Here is a 24,171-nt window from a genome sequence, read left to right as displayed (position 1 = left end):
TAAAGAGGGTATAAATAAACAGTATTCTTATTATTATTATTATTATTATTATTATTATTATTATTAAAAGAGCCCCTCCACTAGTGAAACAAAATACTTAAACATGACTTAGTCTTCAAAGCACAGAGTGCATTTTTGTTTTGTTTAAGCTTTTTTACTTGCCATTCACCTAGTTATTACACTTGGGTGTGTGATATTTCTTTTGGCTTTGATTTATGGCCAAAATGCTAATCAAAACCCCAGTCATGAAAATGTGGAGATAGCCCCCCTCTGGAAGTGATGCGACTTTACTTGGGGGGAAAAATGCAGTCTCCTTTTTCCAGACTGACTTTTCTGGTTCAGATTTCCTCAGTAATCTATATGATTGTGCTGTAAATCAGACAAAAATTCTTGTTATCCTTTCCATGTGGTAGACAAGGGGGTAAGGCTGCAATTGCATACTCACATTATTGTTGTTAGTGCCTTCAGATCAACTCCAACTTATGGTGATTGTATCAGAGGGTTTCCTTGGCATGATTTATTGAGAGGGTGTTTGCCATTGCCTTCTTCTGAGGCTGAGACAGTGTGACTTGTGCAAAGTCACCCAGTGGGCTTCCTTGACTGAGAGGAGATTCAAACCTTAGTCCCCCACAGTCCTTGTCTAACACTTATACATCTTCAGCACACTGGCCCCCATACACACTTACCTAGGAACAAGTTCTACTGAATTCAGTCAGGCTTATTTGTGAGCAGGCATGTCTAGGGCTGCATTGGAAGAGAAACAGAGAAGAGTAGCTTGCTTGAGGCCACCAAGTGAAGTTCAGGGGATGCAATTTAATTATTAGAAACCTCTTCACAACAGCTTTGTATCACTCCAAGGTATATCCCACAGTTTAGTTATAACTCTCATCTCATTATCATGATTATAGATAGTTTGGGGGGGGGGACTTAATAAACTGCTTTTTACTAGAGGGGCAGGTGTGGTAAAAGGTTGGTTAGCATCAAAAATATCACTTTTTATAGAACTCATAAGATGCTTGCAGTAATAATATAACCACAGGTTGCATTTCAGTTCAGTTGTACACATTCATACAAAGGATTGATTATACAACTTATCGCCCCTCACCCACTTTTTTTTTTTTTTGCTTGCTTTATAGTTTGTAAGAAGAGACAAGGATTGAATGGTCCACTGCTCAGTGGTAAATAGAGTGGACATGGGCAGCTCTTGGAATGAGGGATCTCTCCCCCACCTATAATTTCAGGTCAAAGTTGTGTCTGCACTCTGCTCATTCAGCAAACCATCACTGTGGGTGAGAACATGGAAAAGAGGACAGGGCACCTGTGCCTTCTGTGGTAATGAAGAACAGGGAATTTCAACAGCTGTTTCTTGTTATGAATGCTGCACCTGCTGATATCCTTTCTGCTACACAACTATTAATGGTGAGGGAGAATTGTCCCTGCTTGAGGTGAAGGACAAGACAGTACTTTACTCTGTTCTATTGACAGAAGCCAAGTAGAGGGACTGTTGGATCTCAGTCAAATGCTATCTGTGAAGTATGATGCTCCCCTATGCCTGAGGACAGCAGGCCAGTTTAGGGAGTACCAGAGAGGCTGTGGGAGAAACAGGTAGATACAGAAGGATCAGAAGAAGAAAAAATTGGGAGACCGCCTTTCCCTGGTGTCTGTAATCTAAGGTGAATTCCTCACTGTACCAAATGTTAGGTTTAGCTTTGACACTGGCAAATGCACATCAAATTAGTGCTTGTCAGAAGAAGAAACAACAAGAAGACCAGCATACTTAAAAATGACAGTTGCTCTTTATTTGTCATGCAGCCTTGCATAGATCCTTAGGCATGAGAATCAAGCATTAGAATTCAGTGTTACAGTTCACAAAACAGCAACAGCAGAAGCAATCACCTTTTCCAATGTTGCTTTCACTTCAAAGAAAAGAATCAAAGATGTGTTGTGGTCAAAACCTGAGACTGGAGCGTGTTGGAACACACGGTGGAAACAGATCTTATCATAGGTGTCTCCAAACTGTTTTCTTTGGGAAAGAGTTGGTACCTGAGTCTTTAGCTTTATAACTCCCTCTTGTTTGATATTACAAAGAACATGTTCAAACAGGAGAAAGGATATTCAGAAAGCATGTTCTGAGTGAGCCAAATCCAAACAGTCTGCTTGCCAACCGGAACCCTCCATCACATTTTCTATAGCTGTCTGTTCTATTGAAAGCAAATAATTCTGCAGAAAACTTTAAGTATATATTGGAGTCCCATTGGCATGCACAGGAACCAAAGATATATTTAAAGTTAACGATCTCCTAAATTGACTATGGGTTTCTTGTTGTTGCACATACCTAGGGAAACTAGACCCTCTCTGGGGTGAAACCAAGTTATTGATCAAGTTGAACCAATCAACTTGATCAATAACCAATTTGATGAGTCTTAGGCTACTAGAAACAGAATAAACTACAAGAACTTTCTAGTGGACCATTTGTCCTTCATTAGGGATCTCTTGGAAGGATCCTATAGGTATGGCACATGAGTTTGTTGAAATAGGTAGATTCCATGATGTTACAACCCTGGAGCTAATCTATGAACGAGGTACATTGGCATCCCACTCTAACACAACATTTTTGTGAATTTATATGATAACATGTATCATACCATATTTCATATACATATAGGCCCATTCCATCCCTACTGATGTAAAGAGAGACCCTATTGCTTCAATAAGACTTTTCTTTAAAGTGGTTTTACACATGGTTCACCTGACATAGTGGCTTCATCCCTCTGCATATTAAGCCCAGGCCCACCTGCTATAGTCAACAGTACTGGAGCAGGGTGAAAACATCTGGATCCATTTTACAGTCAAAACCATATGGAAAAGGTGAAAAGTATCAGAGGAGAAGAGCTTTGCTGAGCTATTTACACAACAGGTTGAAGAACTTCCACTTGGAAGTGGCCATGCCAACAGCCACTCAGGACGGGACAGCTTTTAGTAGGCCATTTTCTTGGTTGAAGTGGTTTTGGATACAATTTTCACACTGGAGCTTCCTCCTCCCCCTCCTCCACTTGAGGAGACGCGGCCACCTCCAGAGCTGTAACTACTACCACCTCCCATACTGATCCCAGAGCCAAACCCACTCCCTCCACCAAACCCACTGCCTCCACCAAAGCCGCTACCACCACCAATGGAGTAGCTGCTGCCACCTCCTCCAAGTCCAAATCCTCCTGATCCTCCTCCTAAGCCGTATCCTCCACCGCCGCCTCCTCCCAAAGCAAGGCCACTTCCGCCTCCATAGCCAGAGCTGGTGGTGCTGCTGACCACAGCTGTGGAAAAAAAATTAAAAAATTAGTGAAGTTCTATCTATCACTACAAAAGTGGTCTCATGACTTGATTACTGTAACGTCCTCCTGACTGGGCTTCCTCTTTCTCACCTCCGTCCTTTAATTTCTGTCCAGCTTTCAGCTGCTCGCATTATCCCATCTGCCCACCGCTGTGACCATATCTCTCCTGTGTTGTCATCCCTTCACTGGCTCCCCCTCCCTGTCTGCATTCAGTATAAGCTCCTGCTGTCGACATTTAAAGCCCTCCATGGGCTGGCCTCTCCTTACTTATCAGACCTTCTTTCTCCTCACCCTCCCACTCGGGGCTTCCGTTCTGGTAGTCAACGTCTGCTGTCCCAACCCAGGATTTTCTCTGCCCCATCTCGGATTCGCCCCTTTTCACTCGCTGCCCCTCACTCCTGGAACCTTCTTCCCCCTCGAGCAAGAGACATCACTTCTTTAACCAGCTTCAAAACGGAGTTGAAGACCATCCTGTTCAGAGAAGCGTTCCCAGCCATGGCATAATTGTCACTTGCTATTTGATGTTCTTTTGGTGCCTGTTTTATTGAATCATTTCCTGTATTGCTATGTATTTTATATGCATTATCCTACTAGAGAGGCAGGCTAGCTCCAACAGGCCTCCCTTGTAGAAGATTAACCATCCATTAAGAAGCCAAGCCCTCCCTCCAGTCCATCTGCCTTGGTCCAGGCCTCGGAGGTAGAGAGGAACTGCTGGACCTCTTACCCTTTCCCTCCACCACTCCCTTCTCCTTTTGTGTCATGTCTTTTTAGATTGTAAGCCTGAGGGCAGGGAACCGTCTAATTAAAAAGATTGTATGTACAGCGCTGTGTAAATTTACAGCGCTTTATAAATAAAGGTTAATAATAATAATAATAATAATAATAATAATAATAATAATAATAGAACAATCTATTTCAAAGCATCCTTTAAAAACCCACAAATCCATATATACAGTATAGCCATTACTTACTGTAGCCTACGTTTCCAACACCTTCTGCCAGCCTAAGAGTAGGACAGAAGGAAAAAGAAAATTAGTATAATAAATACCAGGCCTTTTTGCCATCCCAAATAAGAGGTGTGCGTGTGTGTGCACTTGTCTGACTGCCTGCCTCTGTGTGAAGAAAATGATAGAAGCAGGTTTGGGGATAGTCAGCCAGAGGAGACACAATGAGAAATAGCCTGAGATAAGACAAATTAAAAGCAACTACAACTACGAGTGGCTGACTCTCTGGATATCCAAAACAAGACAGTGAATTTGTTCTGTAAAGAAATGCTGTGCTGCCTGCCTTCAATTGTAACAAAGTCCAGATATTACATAATTATTAATACCATCATTTTGAATACCATATATGTATTGTATGATCCCAGAGAAACCCAGTGTGGAATAGTGGTTTGAGCATTGGACTATGACTCTAGAGTCTTGACTCTGGAGTTAAAATCCTTGTTTAACTTAAGAAACCCACTGTGTGACCTCAGGCAAGTCCCACACTCTTAGGGCTGTATGATGTATATGTCCTAAGAGGCCAGAAGCTGCACCAAAGCCATGCACAAGTCATAAGGACTGGAGCGCAGCTTTGGCGCAACTTCTGGACTCTTAAGATGTGTGTGTCATTTAAACAGCGTACCTCCAAAGTGACCTGAAGCAGCTTTATTTTGGCCTGTCTGTAGGGCCCTTAGTCTCAAAGAAAGCAAAGGCAAATCCCTTCTGGACAAATCTTGCCAACAAACCCCTATGAGCAGTTCACTTTAGGGTCAGGAAATGACTTGAAGACACACAACTACAACAATAAATATTTAATAGATAAAATAAATTCTCCAGTCTCCAGCTATTTTTCTCTTGATGTGAAACTTAACCTAAGTGAGTGCAGCCCTTGGGGAGGTGGGGAACATAATAATTTATAAACTATATAATTATACAAATTACAGTAAAGAAATATTAGGAGATATAAAAGAGAGAGAGGTAAGGAAGGAGTGGGTAGAAGAAGAAACAAAGTGGCAAAGTTAAATGGATGCATTACTTTGTGAGTTTTTTAAAAATGTTCTTGCAATTTAATGCCATCACTTTCTAGCCTTCTCAAGCAATCTTTACAAGATTCAGTATTAATATGCTTGACAATGGTCCTACTCTGGAGAAATGCTATTGATGATAAGATGTTTTCTGATTTCTGCAACAACAAATTAGTATTTTAAACAGAACATCACAAAAAAACATGACATTGTGTCTGGGTTGCCAAAAGCTTTATTGTCACTCCAGACACATTTGTATCTAGTTTGGGTGCTTTCAAGATAGAAGCTTCATGTTTCAGACATCCAAAGTGTGTATGGAAAGAAAAAAAGGGTGAAAAAGCTGTGGGAAACATGGGAAAGCTACAAACAGAAGATGAAGATAAGAATCACATGTCCCCTGGTAAAATGTTAAATTACAAGGAATGGTAATTGCACTATCCTCCCCAACTTAATCTGAAAACAATCTTGGCCTTGAACTATGAGTTGTTCCTGAATTTTGCCTGAAGTGAAATTTGAGGTGAATATGGAAGGCCCTAATCAAATGAAACATCTGAAGATACATTCCGCTTTTATTGTATGATAAAGGATGAAAGAAATTAAACGGAGTTTAGATGAAGCCTACATCATTAGTTTAGTCAGTGACTAAAGAAAATTTGCAAGAGGTTTTCTCTAGCCTACCTGATCTCCTCTCCTTCTATAAGCTTCTTATAGGTGGCAATCTCAATATCCAAGGCCAGCTTGACGTTCATCAGTTCCTGATATTCCTTGAGTTGTCGGGCAAGGTCCTGCTTTGTTCTCTGCAGGGCTTCTTCCAGTTCACTCAGTTTATGCCTGGCATCCTTGAGGGCAAGTTCCCCACGGTCCTCAGCCTCAGCAATGGCTGCCTGAAGATTGGCACACTGCAAAGAAGAGTAAAGATGGATTCTTGTCAGTATGTTCATCCCCCACATCATAATCACTGTGTGGTTTTTCTCCCCACCCCTATTCCAAAGACAATTCCATATGCATCAGCAGCCACCTTGAGACCCTACAGTGAGATAAAGGTGGGACATAAATAAATAAATAAATAAATAAATAAAGCATTATTCCTCAACACATTGATTTGGACTGCAACTCCAATACATCTTAGATGTCATGGTCAATGATCAGGTGTTATAGGAGTTTTAGTTCAACAAATATGGAAAAGTCCAGGTTGCAGGAAGGCTAGGGAATACCTTTTTTCATCCATAAACCAGGCGTGAAGGAAGTAACTCCAAAATATTAAAGCAAATTGTCAGTGTTGTCCAAGCAGAGATGTCTTTGTGGCCAGGAGAATCCCAATGCTTCCTTACTCTTCTTTAGTGTGCCTGTGACATTAATAACTCAGTCTATGGCACAGATCCCAAATTATGTTCTTCTTCATCTCTGTGGACTACTTTGGAAGTGATGGCTGGGGAGACTATGGGATCCCCATGGATACTTCATGAAAAATACAACAACCCCCTTTCCACTCCCTAATCATAAAAAAAAAAAAACCCACCCTTCTAACTCTGACCTCCAAATTTTCATGTGCAACTAAGGCATTTTGTACAACTAGGAAGCACAGGCATTGAACATGCATTTGTAGATGAGAGAGTATGCCTTCATCCTTCCTGTATATACATGTCATATGGGCTGGGTGAATTCATTGGGTTCCTCAGTTTTCCTGTTTACTGCAGCATAAAGAATAGAGTAGAGCTAGATCTGTTCCAAAGTGGTGGGATGAAATAGGATTTTGGACTTTTAATATATGCATATAAAAATCATGCCTGCGCATGTTGTCAATGGCACAAAATGCAGTAAAATGACTGGAGTTGTTGATTACCACTAGACACACATATAGCCACACATTTATCAGCATGTATAAAATAATTTCAAAAAGAATAATGTTGAAAACAATGGTTACATTCAAAGCAGTGATCCCGATGTCTTTAATCCATGTCATCTGTTTTGTTTATAATGGTTATATCGGAAGCTAGCATTTCATATTTTGAATTAACATTCAGAAGCTAGGCCACTGTGGCTGGGACTCCCATATGAATTTTTTGGGCCATCAGGGTGACAACCATTTTATATGTAGCCTGCCTGTGTGGTACCTAGGGAAAGATGGAGAAAGAAATTCCTGATCTCACTTGCAATGCCTGGGAGGTACTGCAATGGTAATCATTTTGGTTGGTTAAACTCTTTTGCATTAGATACCCTGCACATTTCTCCAATGAGGGCTGCATTATTGGTAACATTATTAGTAGAGTGGTGATGTTAATGCTTTGTCATATTTTGCACATATATAGAGACATCTAACCAAAGGTGATAGAAATACATTCTGCAACTGAATAGTTTTCCAATCCTGGCCCCATCTCTTTATTGCTCATATAGACTGAGTAGATTACCTCATTTTGACTGCTCTGTCTGCCTCCTATTGTATTCTGGGGTTTGCAGTTCAGTGAAGCCTAAGAATTCTAAATGTCTCTCCCTAAACTGCAAATCCCAGAATGCAACAGGAGGCAGCCAGAGAAGTAAAAGTGGAATAGCAGCACTATAAGAGTGCAGTGTGGTAATCATTTGAGTTTCCCTTATCTGAAATTCTTGGGACTCAAAGTGTTTTGGATTTTGGAATATTTATGTATACATAATGAGATATCTTAGAGATGAGATCCTAGTCTAAATGTAAAATTAATTTGTATGTTGTATACACCTTTAACACCTAAAAGTAATGTTAAACACAACATTTTCAATAATTTTGTGTGTAAAACAATTTTGTGCATATTGAACCATCAGAAAGCAAAGGTGTCACTATCTCAGCCACCCATATGAGCAGTTTTGGATTTTGGAATATTTTGGATTTCCGGATTCCAGATAAAGGAGACTCAATCTATGAAGGAAAATTATTATTTCAGTACTGCAAGACCAGAGTCAAGGAAGCTAGGTCTCCTTGTACAATATGATCTTGGAAGGGACCATTCTGTGCATTTTATTACCCTTGTAGTACCTAGGCAAAAACAGAGGAGGAAAGACTTGATCTAATTTACAAACCCTGGAAGATACTAGAAGGCAAGAACAGAAAGTTTGTTTAGCTTTTTTGCTCTGGCTCTTGTTTCATCAGAAGTGTATTACAGTATTTGTGATGTTACAACATAGTGCCCTTGGGTGGTAGAAGATGTAGAAATGACTAACTTTGGTTATGTGAAGTGGGGCAGGACAACATTTAATGCTAGCTTTAAGAGAAAATGACTGAAATATATTAATGGCAATGCATTGCAGTGGATCTAACAGTTTGGTATCTCTTGGTTTTGTTAAAGAAAATATATAGCCAGAAGAATCAAGCGATAATGCCTGCTCCTGTTTGTAACATATCTGTAAAGAGGTGGTGGTGATGGGCTTAATGGCATACTTAATTGTTTCCTCATGGTAGAAACGCTCACTGAAATCACATCAGAGAGAAAGGATTGATTCAGCATAGCTTCCTCCCTGATGTATTATTTTTCTATATGCAGGAAATGTGCTCGGTTACTTTGTGGAAAGATCTGTCTGGTTTGCCCATCACAAAGTAACAACAGTGGCATATTGTTTAAAGAGCCAGATCGATTCAGCTAGGCATTAGTCTGTCTGAAGGCTAAACAGGAAGGCATATCCAAACTGTACCTGTTTCTTCACGGCATCTATTTCACTTTTCAGCCTGTGCACCAACCGGGTGAGCTCGGCTATTTCTGTCTTCGTGTTGCGCAGGTCATCCCCATGCCGTCCAGCAGAGACCTGTAGCTCTTCATACTAGGATTCAAAGAGGAGAAAAAGCAATTATTACAGAGTGAGATATATATATATATATATATATATATATATATATATATATATATATGATATTATATGCATAACAAACGGTTGAGGTCTTTATATGGCAGGAACATAGAGCTGGCAAGATATTTTGTTGCCTGAGACCAAGCAAACGATAAGATGCACCCCCCTTCTCCTCTTGCTCATGTGAGAATTGTAGATACCGACCAAATAGATAGTTCCATTTTGTAACACTGGCAATAACAACCACACTGTGCTTACCTCCCATATGCATTGTGCTAGCTTTGAGGGCATAGGGAAAGTTCTGTGGCACACCTAGCTCTGTTTCCCAGAATCTTACCACTATTCCCTTCCTGCTGGCAGTGGCCACGTATGATAACTGCATTGTTCTATGTTATGGCAGGGCCAGCTCTGCAAGGACTCTTATATCCTCTGATTGCTGGGGCATTCCCAAGTTCCCCATGGTATCCTTATCAGTGGGGTCCAGGCCATCCAATGTTAGAAACACAAGTCAAGTATTTCTCACATTGCCTGAGTGAGCCCAAACATTTAATTTTCCTCATAGGAATGAATGGCAGCCATTCACGTAGATGGAGGAAAATGAAAGAACATGAACTGAGGAACACCACTGGGGGCATTACCCCTTTCCCTATTCTAGGTACCCCCAGCTAAGAAGAAACAGAACCCATTCCTAACTACAGACTCCTGTCTCTTCACCGGCATCTCTCATAATGCTCAGTTCTTTTTCTTACAAATGTGAGAGATTGAAAGAAGGACTCCTAATAGTTCTAGCCAGCATAGTCAATTGTGAGAGGATCAATGGAATACATTCCAAGTACATTTTGAGGGCCACACATTCCCTATCTTTGCTAAATGGAATTGTTTTCTCCACTCAAAATTCAAATTGGATAGTAGAATTCAGGACAACCTTGGAGGTTTAATCTAAGGCAGGGATTAACATCTGTTAGAAAGTTCAATCACATCATCAATTTTGTGGCCCTTCATGAATCTCTGTCTTATACTGAGTTATAAAGTTTTGAAAAGGAAACTCAACTTTGGATTATATAACTGTCTGAAAGACCCATCAGATACACACACACACACACACACACACACACACACAAACAGCCTGAAGTGAGGGTACATCTTTGAGCAGGCCAGTGGATAAGCTTTCACCTCCACACAAAGAAGATCCTCCTGCCACTTAGGGGAAGGACTGACCTGAGTTATTCTGGAACCTGTAGTGAAAAATCAAAATGGTTCCTCCCCTCTTCTAATAAAGACATGTGTTAATAAATTTAATAACCTATAATTTTCTACTGCCCAAGGCACCAGCTTCACTCCACCTAATATCATAGGACTAGTTCAAGAAACAAGAAATGCTCCATCCCAGAAGTTCTTAAATGTTATTTGCTAATCTGCTCTTTATTCAGTGTTTTGGGATTGCTTCTTCCCTGTATTACTTTGGGAATAGAATTTCACCACAGGGACCTATCCTGTATTCTCAGCCTATGCATCCACAATCATCCCTGTCTTCTTTCCAGATCCATATTGCTACTGTTTTGCATGCCACTTGCCTTACTGGGTTGCAAGAGAAAAGTTCTCCAGTCATATCACTCACCGTGATGAGACTGTTACTTTATTCATTCATTCATACATTTATTTGTTTCTTTCAAATAAATTCCTTTCACATTCACTTCACATTTAAGTGAAATCATTCTAGCAGCAACATAGTTGCTGAAGTAGTCCAGCAGAATGTACCAGCTTGAGTTGCAAATGGGGGAAGCCATTTTGGAATGTTCCTCCAGCAAAAAACAAAACAAAAACAAAACCCCACAACCCAACAATTCTCTGCAGTTTCTAAAATGATTTTCCATAATGGGAGCATGCATAGTTTGCCACACCTTTCAGTGTCTTCAGTTCATTTGCCTTTTCCACCTGCATCACCATAGTAAGGTTACCAATAAAGAAATCTACATTTTAAAACTACACAGTGTTAAGTTTTGTGTGACTCAAATCACACCAACATTTTCATTCTGCATGTGATGTTTAATAATTGCTTAATAGGCATACAGCTTGAATACCCCTTATTTGAAATGTTTGGGGCTACAGATGTTTTGGATTTTGGAATATTTGCATATACATAATAAAATATTCTGGAGATAGAACCCAAGTCTAAATACAAAAATCATTTTTGCTTCATTTACGCCTTATGCATATAGCCTGAAGGTAATATACATACCATTTGGCCTTATTTACTCACCTTGCTTTGATACCATGATTCGGCTTCGGCTCGGCTCCTGTTGGCAATGTCTTCATATTGTGCCTTGACCTCTGAAATGATGCTGTTCAAGTCCAGGTTTCTGTTGTTGTCCATAGACAACACAACAGAGGTGTCAGATACGTGCTGCTGCATCTGCGATAGTTCCTGTACAGAAGATGAAATCCATGTCATTTATACTGCACGAAGTAAAGGAAATATTACCATTTTTAAGATGTGGAGGTGGTCTGTGGGAGAAGACACTTCGCAGTGAATTGGATGAGTGATGATCTATGAGGGAAAGCATGCTGTTGTATTTTCAAAGCAAACCTTGCTGGAACTCAGTTCCCTTCTCTGGAGGTTTTAAACAGAGGCTGGATGACCATCTGTTGGAAGTGCTTTGGTTGTGTATTCCTACATAGCAGGAGTTTGGGCTAAATGGCCCTTGTGGTCTCTTCCAACTTTATGATTCTATGATTCTAAATAACTTAAGTGCTTGGTGAACAATGGATCGCCTTTTCAAACCTAAACCATTCATAGGAGGTCCAAAATCTCTGTTCATACATGCCGACTTATAAGAAACAGACATGGGGGTTCATAAATATTGACTTATAAGAAACAGACACAGAAGTATTTTTGTCTCTTTTAAAAAGGTAAATTGGAGAAGAAAGCACTTGTGACTTTAACCATTGATGTGTTGTTGTTGTTGTTGTTGTTGTTGTTGCTATTTACTAATTTTGGTATGACTTTTGCTAATTTCATTTGTATCGCACCTTTCCTCAATGAAATGAAGGCAGTGTATGTTCCTCTCCTTTTCTCCACCTTATCTTCACAACAACCCTGTGAAGTAGGTCAGACCAAGGTCATCCATTGAGTTTCTTAGCTCATTGGGCACTAGAACCAGAATCTTTCATACCCCAGTCAAAAACTTTTACTGCTAATGAAACTGGTTCCAGTTGTTGCTGCTGCACACAAACTGAATTGAATAGATGCAATCACTTAGAGATGTTTCCCAATCCAAGTGATTAATATGACTGGGACAGGTTGCCAAAGAAAGAGGTGGATTTTCCATTGCTTGCTAGCATCAAGTTCAGACTAGACAGTTTCCCAAAGGAGAAGCATTATTCAAATACAATTTATCTGTCTTGATCCAGTAATAATAGCTGGAGGAAACTGCATATGCATTGCACAAGATGTGATAATTGATGTCACTAAGTCTGTGCTTGCCTTAACATCTATTCATCTTTGCAGATATATTAGCAGAGGTAGGTAGATACCAAAAAAACCCAACAAAAAACAAACCCACACACATATATCTTCTTGGGAAGTACATGGTTTTCAAAGAAAAATATGAAGTTTTCCATAGTGGAACATCTAAAGAATTATGTATTACAACCCTATTAAAATGTCTTGGAAGTTCTCTATCCCTCTTCTTTTTTGGCAGTATCAGAAGACAGAAGAACAGTTATTTTCTGTTGGGATTTTTCATTTTGGACTGCCTTTCTTATGTTGTGAAAGGACAATGATGGTAACTAATAACAATTTTTTGTTGTCGTTCAAGTTTGGCAGGTGTGGGGGAGAGAACAATACATAAGTTCAAGATGAAATTCCCAAGCCCGAACATGTTTGCCTTCAAGAAAGCTTGGTTGAAGAAAGTGGGGGAAAAGACTGCCATGTCTTGTGTTTAGGTGCATTCATTTCAATTTGATCTTAAACTATAAACAATAGTTGGAATGCATCAATAAAAATGCTGTTTCTGGATTTATTTATTTTTTAGAAGGAATACATTTGGAATTTCTCCTTCCCAGATATAACTGTCTTTCAAGTTGACTCTGATTTGTGTTGTGCTGTGCCTTCAAGATGACTCTGACCATAGCATTCTCTTAGTAAGATTTATTTGGAGGAGGTTTGTCCTTGCTCTTCTCAAAGACTAAGGTTGCGTCTACACTGCAGAAATAAACCAGATTGACACTGCTTTAACTGCCATGGCTCAGTGCTACGGAATTATGGGAATAGTTTTGTGAGACATTTAGCTTGCTTTGTCAGAAAGCTCTGATGCCAGAACAAACCACAAATCCCAGAATTCCATAGCACTGAGCCATGTCAGTTAAAGTACTGTACATTATTTCTGTAGTGTGGATGCAGCCTGTGGGAGTATGACTTACTTACACAAGATCATTTTGTAGATTTCTATTGCTGAGCAGGGATTCAAGCCCTTACTTTCTGGAGTCTTGGCTCAACATTCAAACTTACTATTCTGTCCTGCTGAATGGCAAACACAGATGTCTGGGAAAGAAAAGTAGCTATGAATTTAGAAGTCAGTTTTAGTTCACAGCTACTGCTGCACCAAGGGGGACCAAAGCCTTCATGTTCTCTGTTGGAGCCATATCTCAGTGGCAGAGTGCATGTCTAGTCTATTGAAGATCCTAGGCTTGACTCTTGGGATCTCTAGTTATCAGTACTTGGAAACACACCTTGGATTGAGAGAGAGTCCCAGTTTTCAAAGCTGACAATAATATTGGGCTAGATGCTCCAATGGTCTGACTAAGCGTAAAGCTAGAGGTCATTTCAACTCTGGAAGTGAAAATTTTGAGTATGTAAGGGAGGATGCTTACCGCCTCAAAAAGTGCTTTCAGGAACTCAAGTTCGTCATTCAGAGAATCTTGTTTGCCAGCTAGTTCAATCTTGTTCATATAGGCACCATCAACATCCTGCAGAAAACATGAGAAAAGTAAATTGCATGTGTGTGTGTGTGTTATTTCTCTGTAGGAAAAATCTATTGTATGTTTATACTGTACTTTAAAATACATCAGTCCATTGTATTTTTAAACAATGCAGCAAATTCAACTTTTTAGCTTCATGAAGAATCTAATATTGGAGGCACTGCCGGTTGCCCTTCCTATCTGCTTAGGTTTGACTGGATGACACGAACAATGATTAATTTTCAATAGGCACAAGTACATTTTTTCATGTACTTGTGAAAGTACTTGTGAAAGCTGAAAGTGTTCAGCTGCAGTCATCATCAATATCTGCAGCTGAAAGTTTTTTGTTTTTGGTAATAAAGTCTGTCCTAGAAGGTACCTGTCCATCAGACCTGATAGTTCTAGGCTAGGAGACAATCACTACTTTGACTTGATAGAAAGCCTGTTGTATTTTTATTATAGTTTTGATTATTTTAAAAGCAATTTACCTTCTTAAGCACCACAAATTCGTTTTCTGCACCTGTACGTTTGTTGATTTCATCTTCATATCTGTTATGACAGCAGAGAAAAAAAAAGTGACTGCTATGATTTTCAGTTTGAGAACTCAGTGCAGGAAGCACAGACAAGTTGTATATAAGGAGGGCAACAGCAGATTGTTCTCAGTCCATTTTCAAGGACATTGTCAAAGACAATGTTGGTGACTGACTGTTAAATTACTTCTTTGAAGATCAACCCAACCATTTTTACTTCCACAGGTAATCCCTAGGAACTGTAATCCACTGAGATGGTGAGGAGTGGTAATAAAGAACAATTTCATTAAATGATAACTCCCATAATTTTATGGAGGGAGCCAATTTGATTAAGGCTTGTATAAAAGTTGTTTGTTTATCCCACCATTGCAGTATGGTTACTTTGGTGATTTCAAGTATTCTGTCCTACATTTGCTTTTCTAAAGGGGAGGGCATACATTTGGTTTTTGAATAGTGCTGAAAGATTGTTTCACATACCTTAAAATGTTTTAGACATGTATCCATTATTTATTTAATTATTTTTTTTAAAAAAAAAACCCTTAAAGGATTTTCAAATGTACAGCCAAGAAATGGAAATATGAATAAAAGATTTAGGATTATGGCCATCACAAGTATGTTTATGTACATTTGAGAGCCAAAATTAGCTGGAGATCTCTACTCAGGATATATCCAGATACATGTAGAATGGCTCCTGTAACTGTTGTAAGAAGACACACCCATGGAAGGCAAATCTGTAGCAAGATCTAATTTAATCTGTGTTCCTTTACTTTGGTTTGGCAAGAGGACCATATTACCATAGAGACATCCTCTTTATGAAGCATTATGACTTAGGGCCAAATCAGCCCAGCCAGTAGGCAGGGTGGGGCACAGCATCCATCAAAGAAGGGCTGAGAGGATTTGGGTTTGGCTCAGAAGAACTGCGGTGCCAGATCTTGTGGTGGTTTAGTTTGCCTTCCAGCAAATAAGTTTTAAAATAAGAATATGTCTGCCATGGATAGAGAGAATAGTAGAGAAGTGTTTGTAGGTTACTTTGTAGATTCCATTGGAATGAGAAGTTGCCAAAAAAAATTTTTTTTTTTTGATCTATCTATCTATCTATCTAGTCAGTGTCTAGCTATGCACTTCTAAGATACTTTATCCATGTAACCTCTGCCAATTTTCTGGCCAGCAAAAAGTTTTTACAGATTCAAGACTAGTGGATATTTGGTTAATGAACATGAAAAAAATATAGTCATGATTTGTGAGCCCATGTAACAGCTAATCAATCTGAACGAATGTGTTAGTGGTATATCGACACTAAGCACGTGCTTCACTGTCTTGAGCCAATCAAATAGGACAACATTTAGATCTCAAATATTCCAGAAACAAAAGGGAATACCTTTATCACACATCTCCCAGTTATGCCAGACTGAGTTGTCCATTGGTTACTTCACAGTGAATAAATGGTGCCAGCCTTCAAACTCTTGCCAGCTCTAGTGCTGCAATCCCATTTGAACTTCTTTGAGAGTAAGCCCCCCTGAACTGATTGGGTTGAGCTTCTGAATGAAAGTTCACAGAAATGGGCTACACATCATCAAGCAAAAACTATTGACCTTATATCTTTCTACAGATTTGTTAGACAAATATATTTGTACATTTGGATATGGAATGGAGAGATTCTTACTTGTTCTTAAAGTCTTCAACGAGATCTTGCATGTTTCTCAGTTCTGAATCCAGCTTTCCCCGCTCACTCATTATCATATCATACTGCCTCCTGAGGTTATTGATATACATTTCAAAAATGGGGTTAAGGTTGTCTTGTCGAACAGTTGTCCCCTGCTGTTGTAAGAGCTCCCATTTGGTTTCAAGGACTTTGTTTTGCTGTTCCAAGAACCGGACCTGCAAGACAGAATAGTCAAGGAATTGCTAATGCTTTACATGTGATTAACAATCTAAAAATCCAGTGGGAAGAAAAGCATGATTTGTATAGTGAAACAGAAATGGAAGTAGCCCTCACTTGTTCTGAGAAATCTTTGGCTTACCCCAATGAACCTTCCTTTCTTATCTCCCTTTGAAGCAACCTAAATCTTCTGGTACGGTATTCACTTCTTTTCCCCATGTATAAGCTCCTTGAGTAGGGAACTACCTTTGGCTTAATTTGGTCTGTTAAATGTCATGTACACAAAATGCTGTTAGACATGGTCTAAAAATTGGTTAGGTGTCTGTGGCTTTCAAGATGATGTTGGACTCCCAAGTTACTGTTATCCCTGATTATTGGCCACGAGCCCTAATTTACTCCTAGATAGAACAAATGAAGAGGGTCCCATGAAGGAGACAACATGTGAATGGAGACAAGAGGTCAAGGACAGAAATAAGAAAGAAGAGATAGATGTTCAGCAGGGGATTGTAAAAACTGGCAAGGAAGCATGGCTAATCCCCACTGAGAATGCGTTGATATCATTCAGAAGAGAATCTAATAGATTAGCCATCACAAAGAAGATTCTTCAGCAAAATAATGAGGAAGGTGCTACTGTTTCAGGTACACAGATTTGTGTACTAGCACATATTTTTTTATGAAGTGTTGGAGGGGTTCTATTTTAGTTATTACATTTTTGATCTCATTCAGCCTACTCCCAAGAACCACTATCATGTTGACATCATGCTGGCTCCTTCTGGAATGCAAAAAGTGTTGTGTTGCAAAGTGACTGTTACATCATTCAAAAGATTAATGAAACCATACTTTTTTTATAGACCCCTTTCTAAAAACGAATGTTGGTCTGTAATATAGGCTGCAAAATTTAGCTTTCAGTCCTTTCTCTCTTGATGTTTACCAAACAACTTTTTGTCCCTCGTGGGTTTTTTTTTAAAGCACAAATAAGATGTAGGTGTAATCATACATTTCAAATGTATAAATAAAGCAAACAGTCCTGATCCCCTGTCTTAATGTATCTGTGCCATCTGTTTTTTTTTTTTTAAAAAGAATATATTTTGAACCATACTTTGTTGACCTCAGGATGTCCTCCCTTTCTTCTGTCATTTTTGGGGAAACAAGGGTTCAAACAAATGAGTCTAGCCTAAGTACAATACTTTGTACTTTGGGTTCAAGTAAATGAGTCAAGCCTAAGTACAGAGCCTTAACTGATTTTACTGCTGTCATGCATAATGATGCAATTGGACCAGGATGCACTTGTTTTTATCAATTGGCCATGCCTCATTTTCAAACAGGAAAACCTTTTAATTGGTCGAGGATCTAGAAGTGCATTTTGTCATCCAGCTGGCCTCCTTACACATATTTTCCCAGGGAACCTTTGCTATAGATAATGAAGCAGACAATTTGGATTTGCATAATAACTTTGGATAGTAAGAGAAGTGGTTGCCCATTCTCACCTATGTGGTACTTTATGATGAGAAGTTATAGATAAGCATCTATTTTTTCAATGCTTTATATTATCTGAAAGAGCCACAATGCTGGTCGCAAGAACCTATGTTGATTTACCATAGGTTTGGTGCCCAAGAAGTATTAACCATCATGAAGGTATTAATTAAAGGTATTAACTTACCTTGTCAATAAAGGAGGCAAATTTGTTGTTGAGAGACTTGATCTGTTCCCTTTCATGTGTGCGCACTCTTTGAATGTCTGGGTCAATTTCAAGCTTGAGGGGTTGCAGGAGGTGCTGGTTGATGGTCACCTCATGGATGCCACCAGGTGGGCAAACTGGAAATCCAGGGCCACCTCTTCCACCAAAACCTGGACCACCTACCACAAAGCCAGCACCAGGTCCTCCAAACCCAGGTCCACCAAAACCAAACCCGCCGCCACCACCACCACCACCACCAAGGCCAACACCAAACCCAAAGCCTGCTGCTCCTCCACCAGCACCAAACCCTCCTCCTCCACCACCAAAGCCAGATCGGTAGCCTCCACCAATGGTGCTGTAGGAGATCCGCTTGCTTCCACCAAGGTTGTGGAGACTTCGGCTACCAAATCCACCGCCGAGCCCATAACCACCACCACCTCCTCCAGCTCTTGCTCCTCCAACCCGAGACACAGAGTAGGAGCTGAAACCTGATCTCCCACCACCAACAATTGCAGAGCCAGAGGTGAAGCCTCTGTTCGCTCCTCCAGTGGATGCTCGATAGGATATACGACTCATGATGGCTTTGCTCAGAGAGATGCAGAAAAATGTGAAGAAAGGTTTTGACTACAAGCAGAGCTGCAGGGAAAGAGCGGAGAATGAAGAAGGCAGAACCCCTCTGATATAGATGAGCGAGAAACCTCCCCTTTTATTTGTTTGGGAAAGAACCTGGCACAGGTTTCAAGGCAATCTGATATACTCATATGCTTAATATGCCTTGCAGCGACTTGTCTCACCAGGCACACCTACTCCTTTCGACAGTGTGGAAGTGGGTGGGTGGGCGAGGCATTGTCTTCAGGCAGGAATGAGTGCATACTATCAGTGAGGCTGAAGGTATCTCCCCCAGCCCCTTTTTAGCAGAGTATCTCATTAAGGAAGAGGAAAATGGAGAGAATGAAATACTTTCCAAACAAGTTACTTTTCCACAAGCATAGGGAAATGCTTTTCTGCAAGACCTGATCTGCACAAAAAGCTAGCAATGTAAATTTGATGACCCCAGTGGCAGCCATCTGGGGGCTTCTATGACACCAGGGAATCTTACCATCAACAATCTTGTGCTGCATATTGATTTTTGCAATTCCAATGCAATTTGCTCTCCAGCAAGCCAAGGAGGTTGATGAAATATGTGAAGCTCCCTAATACTGAGACACATCATTGCTTTGTTGAGCTCAGTGCTGTCTACCCTGTCTGTCATAAGCTCTTTGGGGTCTTTCTCAGCCCTAATGCCCCAACGTTGGAAATTCAAAGCACTAAATTATGGATTGTTTGTACATGCTCCATTGGCTTTACCACCAAGATGAAGCTAAAACAGATTACTTGCAGCTTCAGAGTCTCCCTCTCCTCTGAAGCTAATGTTCCATCCCGACTCTCCGCTAACAGAACACATTCCTAGGCATGTTTCCTTCATAGTAAGTCCCTCATTCTTTAAGTGGGGTTTATTCCCTAGTAAGTGTGTCAAGGACTGCAGCTTCAAAGCCCCTTACTGATTGACTACATCAGAAGAACATCTTGCCAGATTTTCTTAGTTATGGATTTTAGAACAGTTTTCAAAGATGTCAAGGGATGATGGTCACCCAATTTTCTTGGTGTGTGTGTGTGTGGAAGATGGAATCAGTCAGAAAGTTAAGCAAACTGTAGAGTTACTTTTGCTCAGGGACAGAGCATGTTGAGACTGCAAGGGGCTTAAAATCATTCAGGTACCGTAAAGCATATCGATAAGACTGGATTGCCTACAAAACATGCACACACTCGTACTGGATTAGATTATTATGCCATTCATCAAAACATCTGTATCTCTGTATTTTGACAAACAGCAGGAGAAGTATCTGTTTATGAGTGGAACAGACACCATCATGGGATAGTGGCTTTTCTTTCACTGGAGATAATTAACTGGAGGCTAGATCAATATCTGTGAGGAATGCTGCAGATACAAGATTCCTTCACTGAACAGGGACTTAGACTGCATCATATCTAAATTTCCAGCTCTCAGTATCTAGGAGTCTATCATCTCTGCCTAATGACACAATATCCTTTATTAATGGATTCTGTTGTACCATCTTTCCATGCTCCATTGGCTGAAGCATAAGTTCTTTACTGATTTTGTTTTGTTTTGTTTTAAAGATAGATAATTACAGAATTGGAAATGGAGCCTCTGTCATTCCACAGTATTTTGCTTTCTGACCATATCATAATCAGTTGACTTACTTTAAGAAAAGGACGGGGGGGGGGGGATAATGATGAAAATAAAATTAAATGAAGCACCCACAGTTTTGGGTCAGTTATACTTTTCTTTTTTATAACCTTGATTTTTATTTAGACATTATGGTACTAGAAATTTTTAATTGTAGGGGAGGAAAATAATTTTACCTTTAAAATAATAGAGAAACCCCTCTCCCCCTCAGGTATGCTACAGGGTTGCTTTTCAAAAGTAGACTTTATAATTCTTAAATCACTCCTTGCAATTTAGTTGTAGTGATATATGACTCCAGAGTCAGCGGCTGGGAAATTGTAATGTACATGTCATTAAGTTCACTGTGAGAAATCATTTAATATGCATGCTTTCCCCAAATGCCTTCTGCCTTTGACAGTTAAAACGTGAAGAGATAACAGTGAAGAAAAAAGATCCCATTGAGTTGGATTGTTGATTACATCCAGTTACTGGTCAGATCTGGAGCTGGACTCCACATCAATTTGTTGATCTTGAATGTTTTTCCTTTTTGCTCAGTTCAGGTGGTTGCACTGTAGTTCATCTGCCCACAAGGCAAGTCCGAGGGTATCAGATGCTCTTTAGTTCCAGCTAAACAACTGTCAACTTCATCAATATCTGGATGGGAAAATATCACAGCCCTCAGTTTCTGTGCTCCACAAGTTGAAGAGCAGGGTGTAGCTTACTTTACAGCATCAGCCCGTTTCCCTTAAGCTAACCTCCTTGATTTCATTGTAGTTATGTATGGAGGAGACAGGCGATGCAGTCTGATGACTAGGTCTTGCAGAAGAACCACCCCGTAGGAGTAGGAGATTGCATAGCCAGACCTGTGTGATACAAGCCCAGAGATGGTATCCGATCTGAATGGCTGAAGGGCATCAGCATTGTCCCGTTCTTGGAAACCTTTCCAAGATTAGGGTGGTTTCTTTTGGATTGGTTCCCCCCTCTTCTCATTCTCTCAGGAGACTTGATAGAACCTGAACAGAAGGAGCCAATTTATTTTCTCACAGCAACCTGAAAGGTCTGATGTTTGCACAATTTGTTTCATTTGCAGGCATTCCTGTCGCTGTGCACTGCCAATAATGAGTCATTCACACCCGGGGCTTCTTGAAGGATATCTTTGATTGTGTATTAGAATTATTTAGAGTGAAACTTCAGCTGGATGGGTAAGCTGTTACTGTAGCAAGGGGGTGCTGTAATCTTGGAAGTGCCTGAGCTGGAGAGCTTGTGACTTCTCCTACTGTGAGCAGGGCCAACTTTTGTCACTCCGCAGTCATTTGTTGGCTCCTTTGGGTTATGCCAATGCAAAACCTCACAAAATTTATTACTAAAATTCACATTTGACCAAATCAATGGATGCACCCAATCTGATTTGTTTCTTTTTGGAATTTTAGAAGGAGTTGTATCTCAATAATAGCTTTGCATTTATCAACTCACCCATCATCTCTAGTTAAAGGTCACAGGACTTAGAAAACGTAGGCCAATCAAGACACAGAACAAATACATCAGGGCCGAGGAATGTGCAGCCCTCAGATGTTGTTGGGCTTCTCTTCCCATCTGCTCTTGCCAGCTTATTCAGTGGCAAGGGATGATCTGAGTTTTATTCCAAAAACATCTAAAAGGTGTCATGATTTTTCCTTGCAATAACTGGACCAAGGGGTTGATTCACTATGAAACAGTTGCCTATGTTGGTTGACTCAAAATATAAAAGGTGAACTCCTTCATTCCAGATATAATGATCAACTTCTAGATGTCTTTGGAGAGTATGGACCATTTTATGACCTTTGATGCAATGTAAGGAATCCTGTGGATGTGGAAATAAATGTACAATTATCTTGAACATGTCTGTGGATTTTATGTTTACTCAGTGGGGTGCTCTTATATTGTTCCTTTCACTGAAAGGAATATTGAAGGAAGCCTGTTGGAACAAAGAAACTGCATCCACTCATGAAAGCCTTTGCAATAGACTGCTAGGCTGCTGAAAACTGGAGGAGATGAGGAAGCCTCAGTGCACTAGGAATGGATGGAAATCCTTGCTTCTTTCATTCCTGCAAATAATTTGTCCGGTCTCATTCCTGTTCACTTTTGTCACCATGGATAACCATTGCTGGCCACCCATGTCTTCTCACTTTTCTAGTAAGGTTATTGCATCTTTATTGTGTCCACAAACACAATTGTTTTGTTTTCCTTCTCACTCATTTCTTCCAGCAACCAAATAAGCTTGTCATACTTCTCTACATCATTACATACACCCACTATCTGCAGAATATTGTGATTTGCACTTAGCTCCAGGGCACCAGTTTTGATGTGTACATATTCTTTTAAGAAGTTTTTTACAAGTTGCCTAATGTCCATAGGCCACGTTACACTCCACATGAGAGTCTGCCTATCAGGTCTAATCTGTTCTACAATTTTTTGGATCTGAAGTTCAAAACCCATATTGAGCCTTCTGTCATTTTTGACAAGAACAAGATTCCCCCCCCCCCCCAGCTTCTAGAAAGAGTCTACCAGGTATTGCAATGCAATTTTCCACACTTCTCTGCAGGTCACATACTTCTGGGTCCTTTAGGAGCATCCCCATAAATACAAGTGGACTTCAAATGTCAGGCTCTGCCATATTCTGCAGCTACTTGCTGTACGTGTTGAGCTAATTCATATGTTGGTGTTAGCACAAGAGAAATAGACCCATCTCCTCTCTCAAGGAAAGTCTGATCATTTGTATGCACTATGGCAGGCAACACATATGACAATGTATTTCCTGGTCCACTTTGTGCTACTCCAAATATATCCAGTCCAGTCAGGACAACCATCCAGTCTTGTGCCTGAACAGAAGTTGGTTCAATAAAGTTCTTTCACTGAATTTCTTCCATAACATTTGCAAGAAAATAAGCTTGATAGAGGTTAATAACAGGTTTGGGCAAGTTATGGCCTTTAATAGTAATCTCTTTGCTTGCTCTGTATTGTTCAATCTCTTGCATAGGGCACCTGACAATATCAGGATGCCCGTGGTAGAAGTTCTTTTCAAATTTGGGAAGTTCGCCTAGGTTCCATTTCCTCTTTTCTCCAAGACTTCCAAACTTCTTTCCCCGTAAAGATCCCCTTCTCCTTCCTCCAAAACAAGGGCCACCAAACATAGGCATGCTGACAATGGTGGCAGCAGCAACAAAATGGCATCAATAATGGGATCATGAGAAAGATGACCTGGAACAATCACAGAACCAATGATTGGAGCAATTTCTCTCATTGTGAAAGAATGCAAAGGTTTCTGTACAATTTCCAGCCAGTATGCTCACTTCAAGACTCTTTTCCAGAAAATTTGTTTTTCAAAAAAATGTATGGGACGTTTCTGTTCAGAAAACACAACTTTTGTGCATAATTCTTTTTTACTATACAGAACCCAGCATTTCAAAGCATGTAACTGTATTTTTAGTCAGTTAGTTAGTCAATCCATCATTTTATCAATATCCTGCTTTTCCTCCAAGAGGTGGCTGAAGTGAGATGCAATGCATTTTGCACAAAATACACAGTTCTTTGAGCAAAAATTTGGCCAGAATCCTCTATGGCAGTGTCATATATTCACGATCTCTAGTTTAGGGCTATGTAGGGACAGTAAAGTTCAGCCCCACTTACCAGTCAGGATCCTAGGATCCTCAATCCCTACTTACCAGTCAGCAGCTACTGTGATTGACAAGGGTCTGTCTCCATTGATTAG

The 24,171-nt window shown here is 40.1% G+C and overlaps 1 protein-coding gene and 1 pseudogene across 1 annotated transcript; both read right to left on the bottom strand.

The window, feature by feature from the left end:
* Positions 1–1,774: 1,774 nt before the first annotated feature.
* LOC121921413 (keratin, type II cytoskeletal 5-like) lies at positions 1,775–18,857 on the bottom strand. Its single transcript, XM_042449487.1, has 9 exons — positions 18,179–18,857; positions 16,303–16,517; positions 14,598–14,658; positions 14,023–14,118; positions 11,411–11,575; positions 8,998–9,123; positions 6,016–6,236; positions 4,301–4,332; positions 1,775–3,311 (listed from the first exon to the last, which is right to left on the bottom strand). Exons 1-9 carry the CDS (start codon positions 18,770–18,772, stop codon positions 2,977–2,979), a joined length of 1,845 nt encoding a protein of 614 aa, XP_042305421.1. The 5' UTR covers positions 18,773–18,857; the 3' UTR covers positions 1,775–2,976.
* Positions 18,858–22,528: 3,671 nt separating this feature from the next.
* LOC121921415 lies at positions 22,529–23,599 on the bottom strand (annotated as a pseudogene).
* Between the last annotated feature and the right edge of the window lie 572 nt (positions 23,600–24,171).

The sequence above is a fragment of the Sceloporus undulatus genome, chromosome 2, assembly GCF_019175285.1.
Source record: "Sceloporus undulatus isolate JIND9_A2432 ecotype Alabama chromosome 2, SceUnd_v1.1, whole genome shotgun sequence".
Taxonomy (NCBI): domain Eukaryota; kingdom Metazoa; phylum Chordata; class Lepidosauria; order Squamata; family Phrynosomatidae; genus Sceloporus; species Sceloporus undulatus.
This window is presented reverse-complemented; position numbering and strand designations above follow the sequence as displayed.

Coding starts and splice junctions, on each gene's coding strand:
- LOC121921413 (XM_042449487.1), bottom strand. CDS start 18,772: ATGAGTCGTATATCCTATCGAGCATCCACTGGAGGAGCGAACAGAGGC. Junction 14,119..14,597: donor AATTTGTGGTGCTTAAGAAG/GTAAATTGCTTT, acceptor TGTTTTCTGCAG/GATGTTGATGGTGCCTATAT. Junction 4,333..6,015: donor ATAGAAGGAGAGGAGATCAG/GTAGGCTAGAGA, acceptor TCCTACTCTTAG/GCTGGCAGAAGGTGTTGGAA.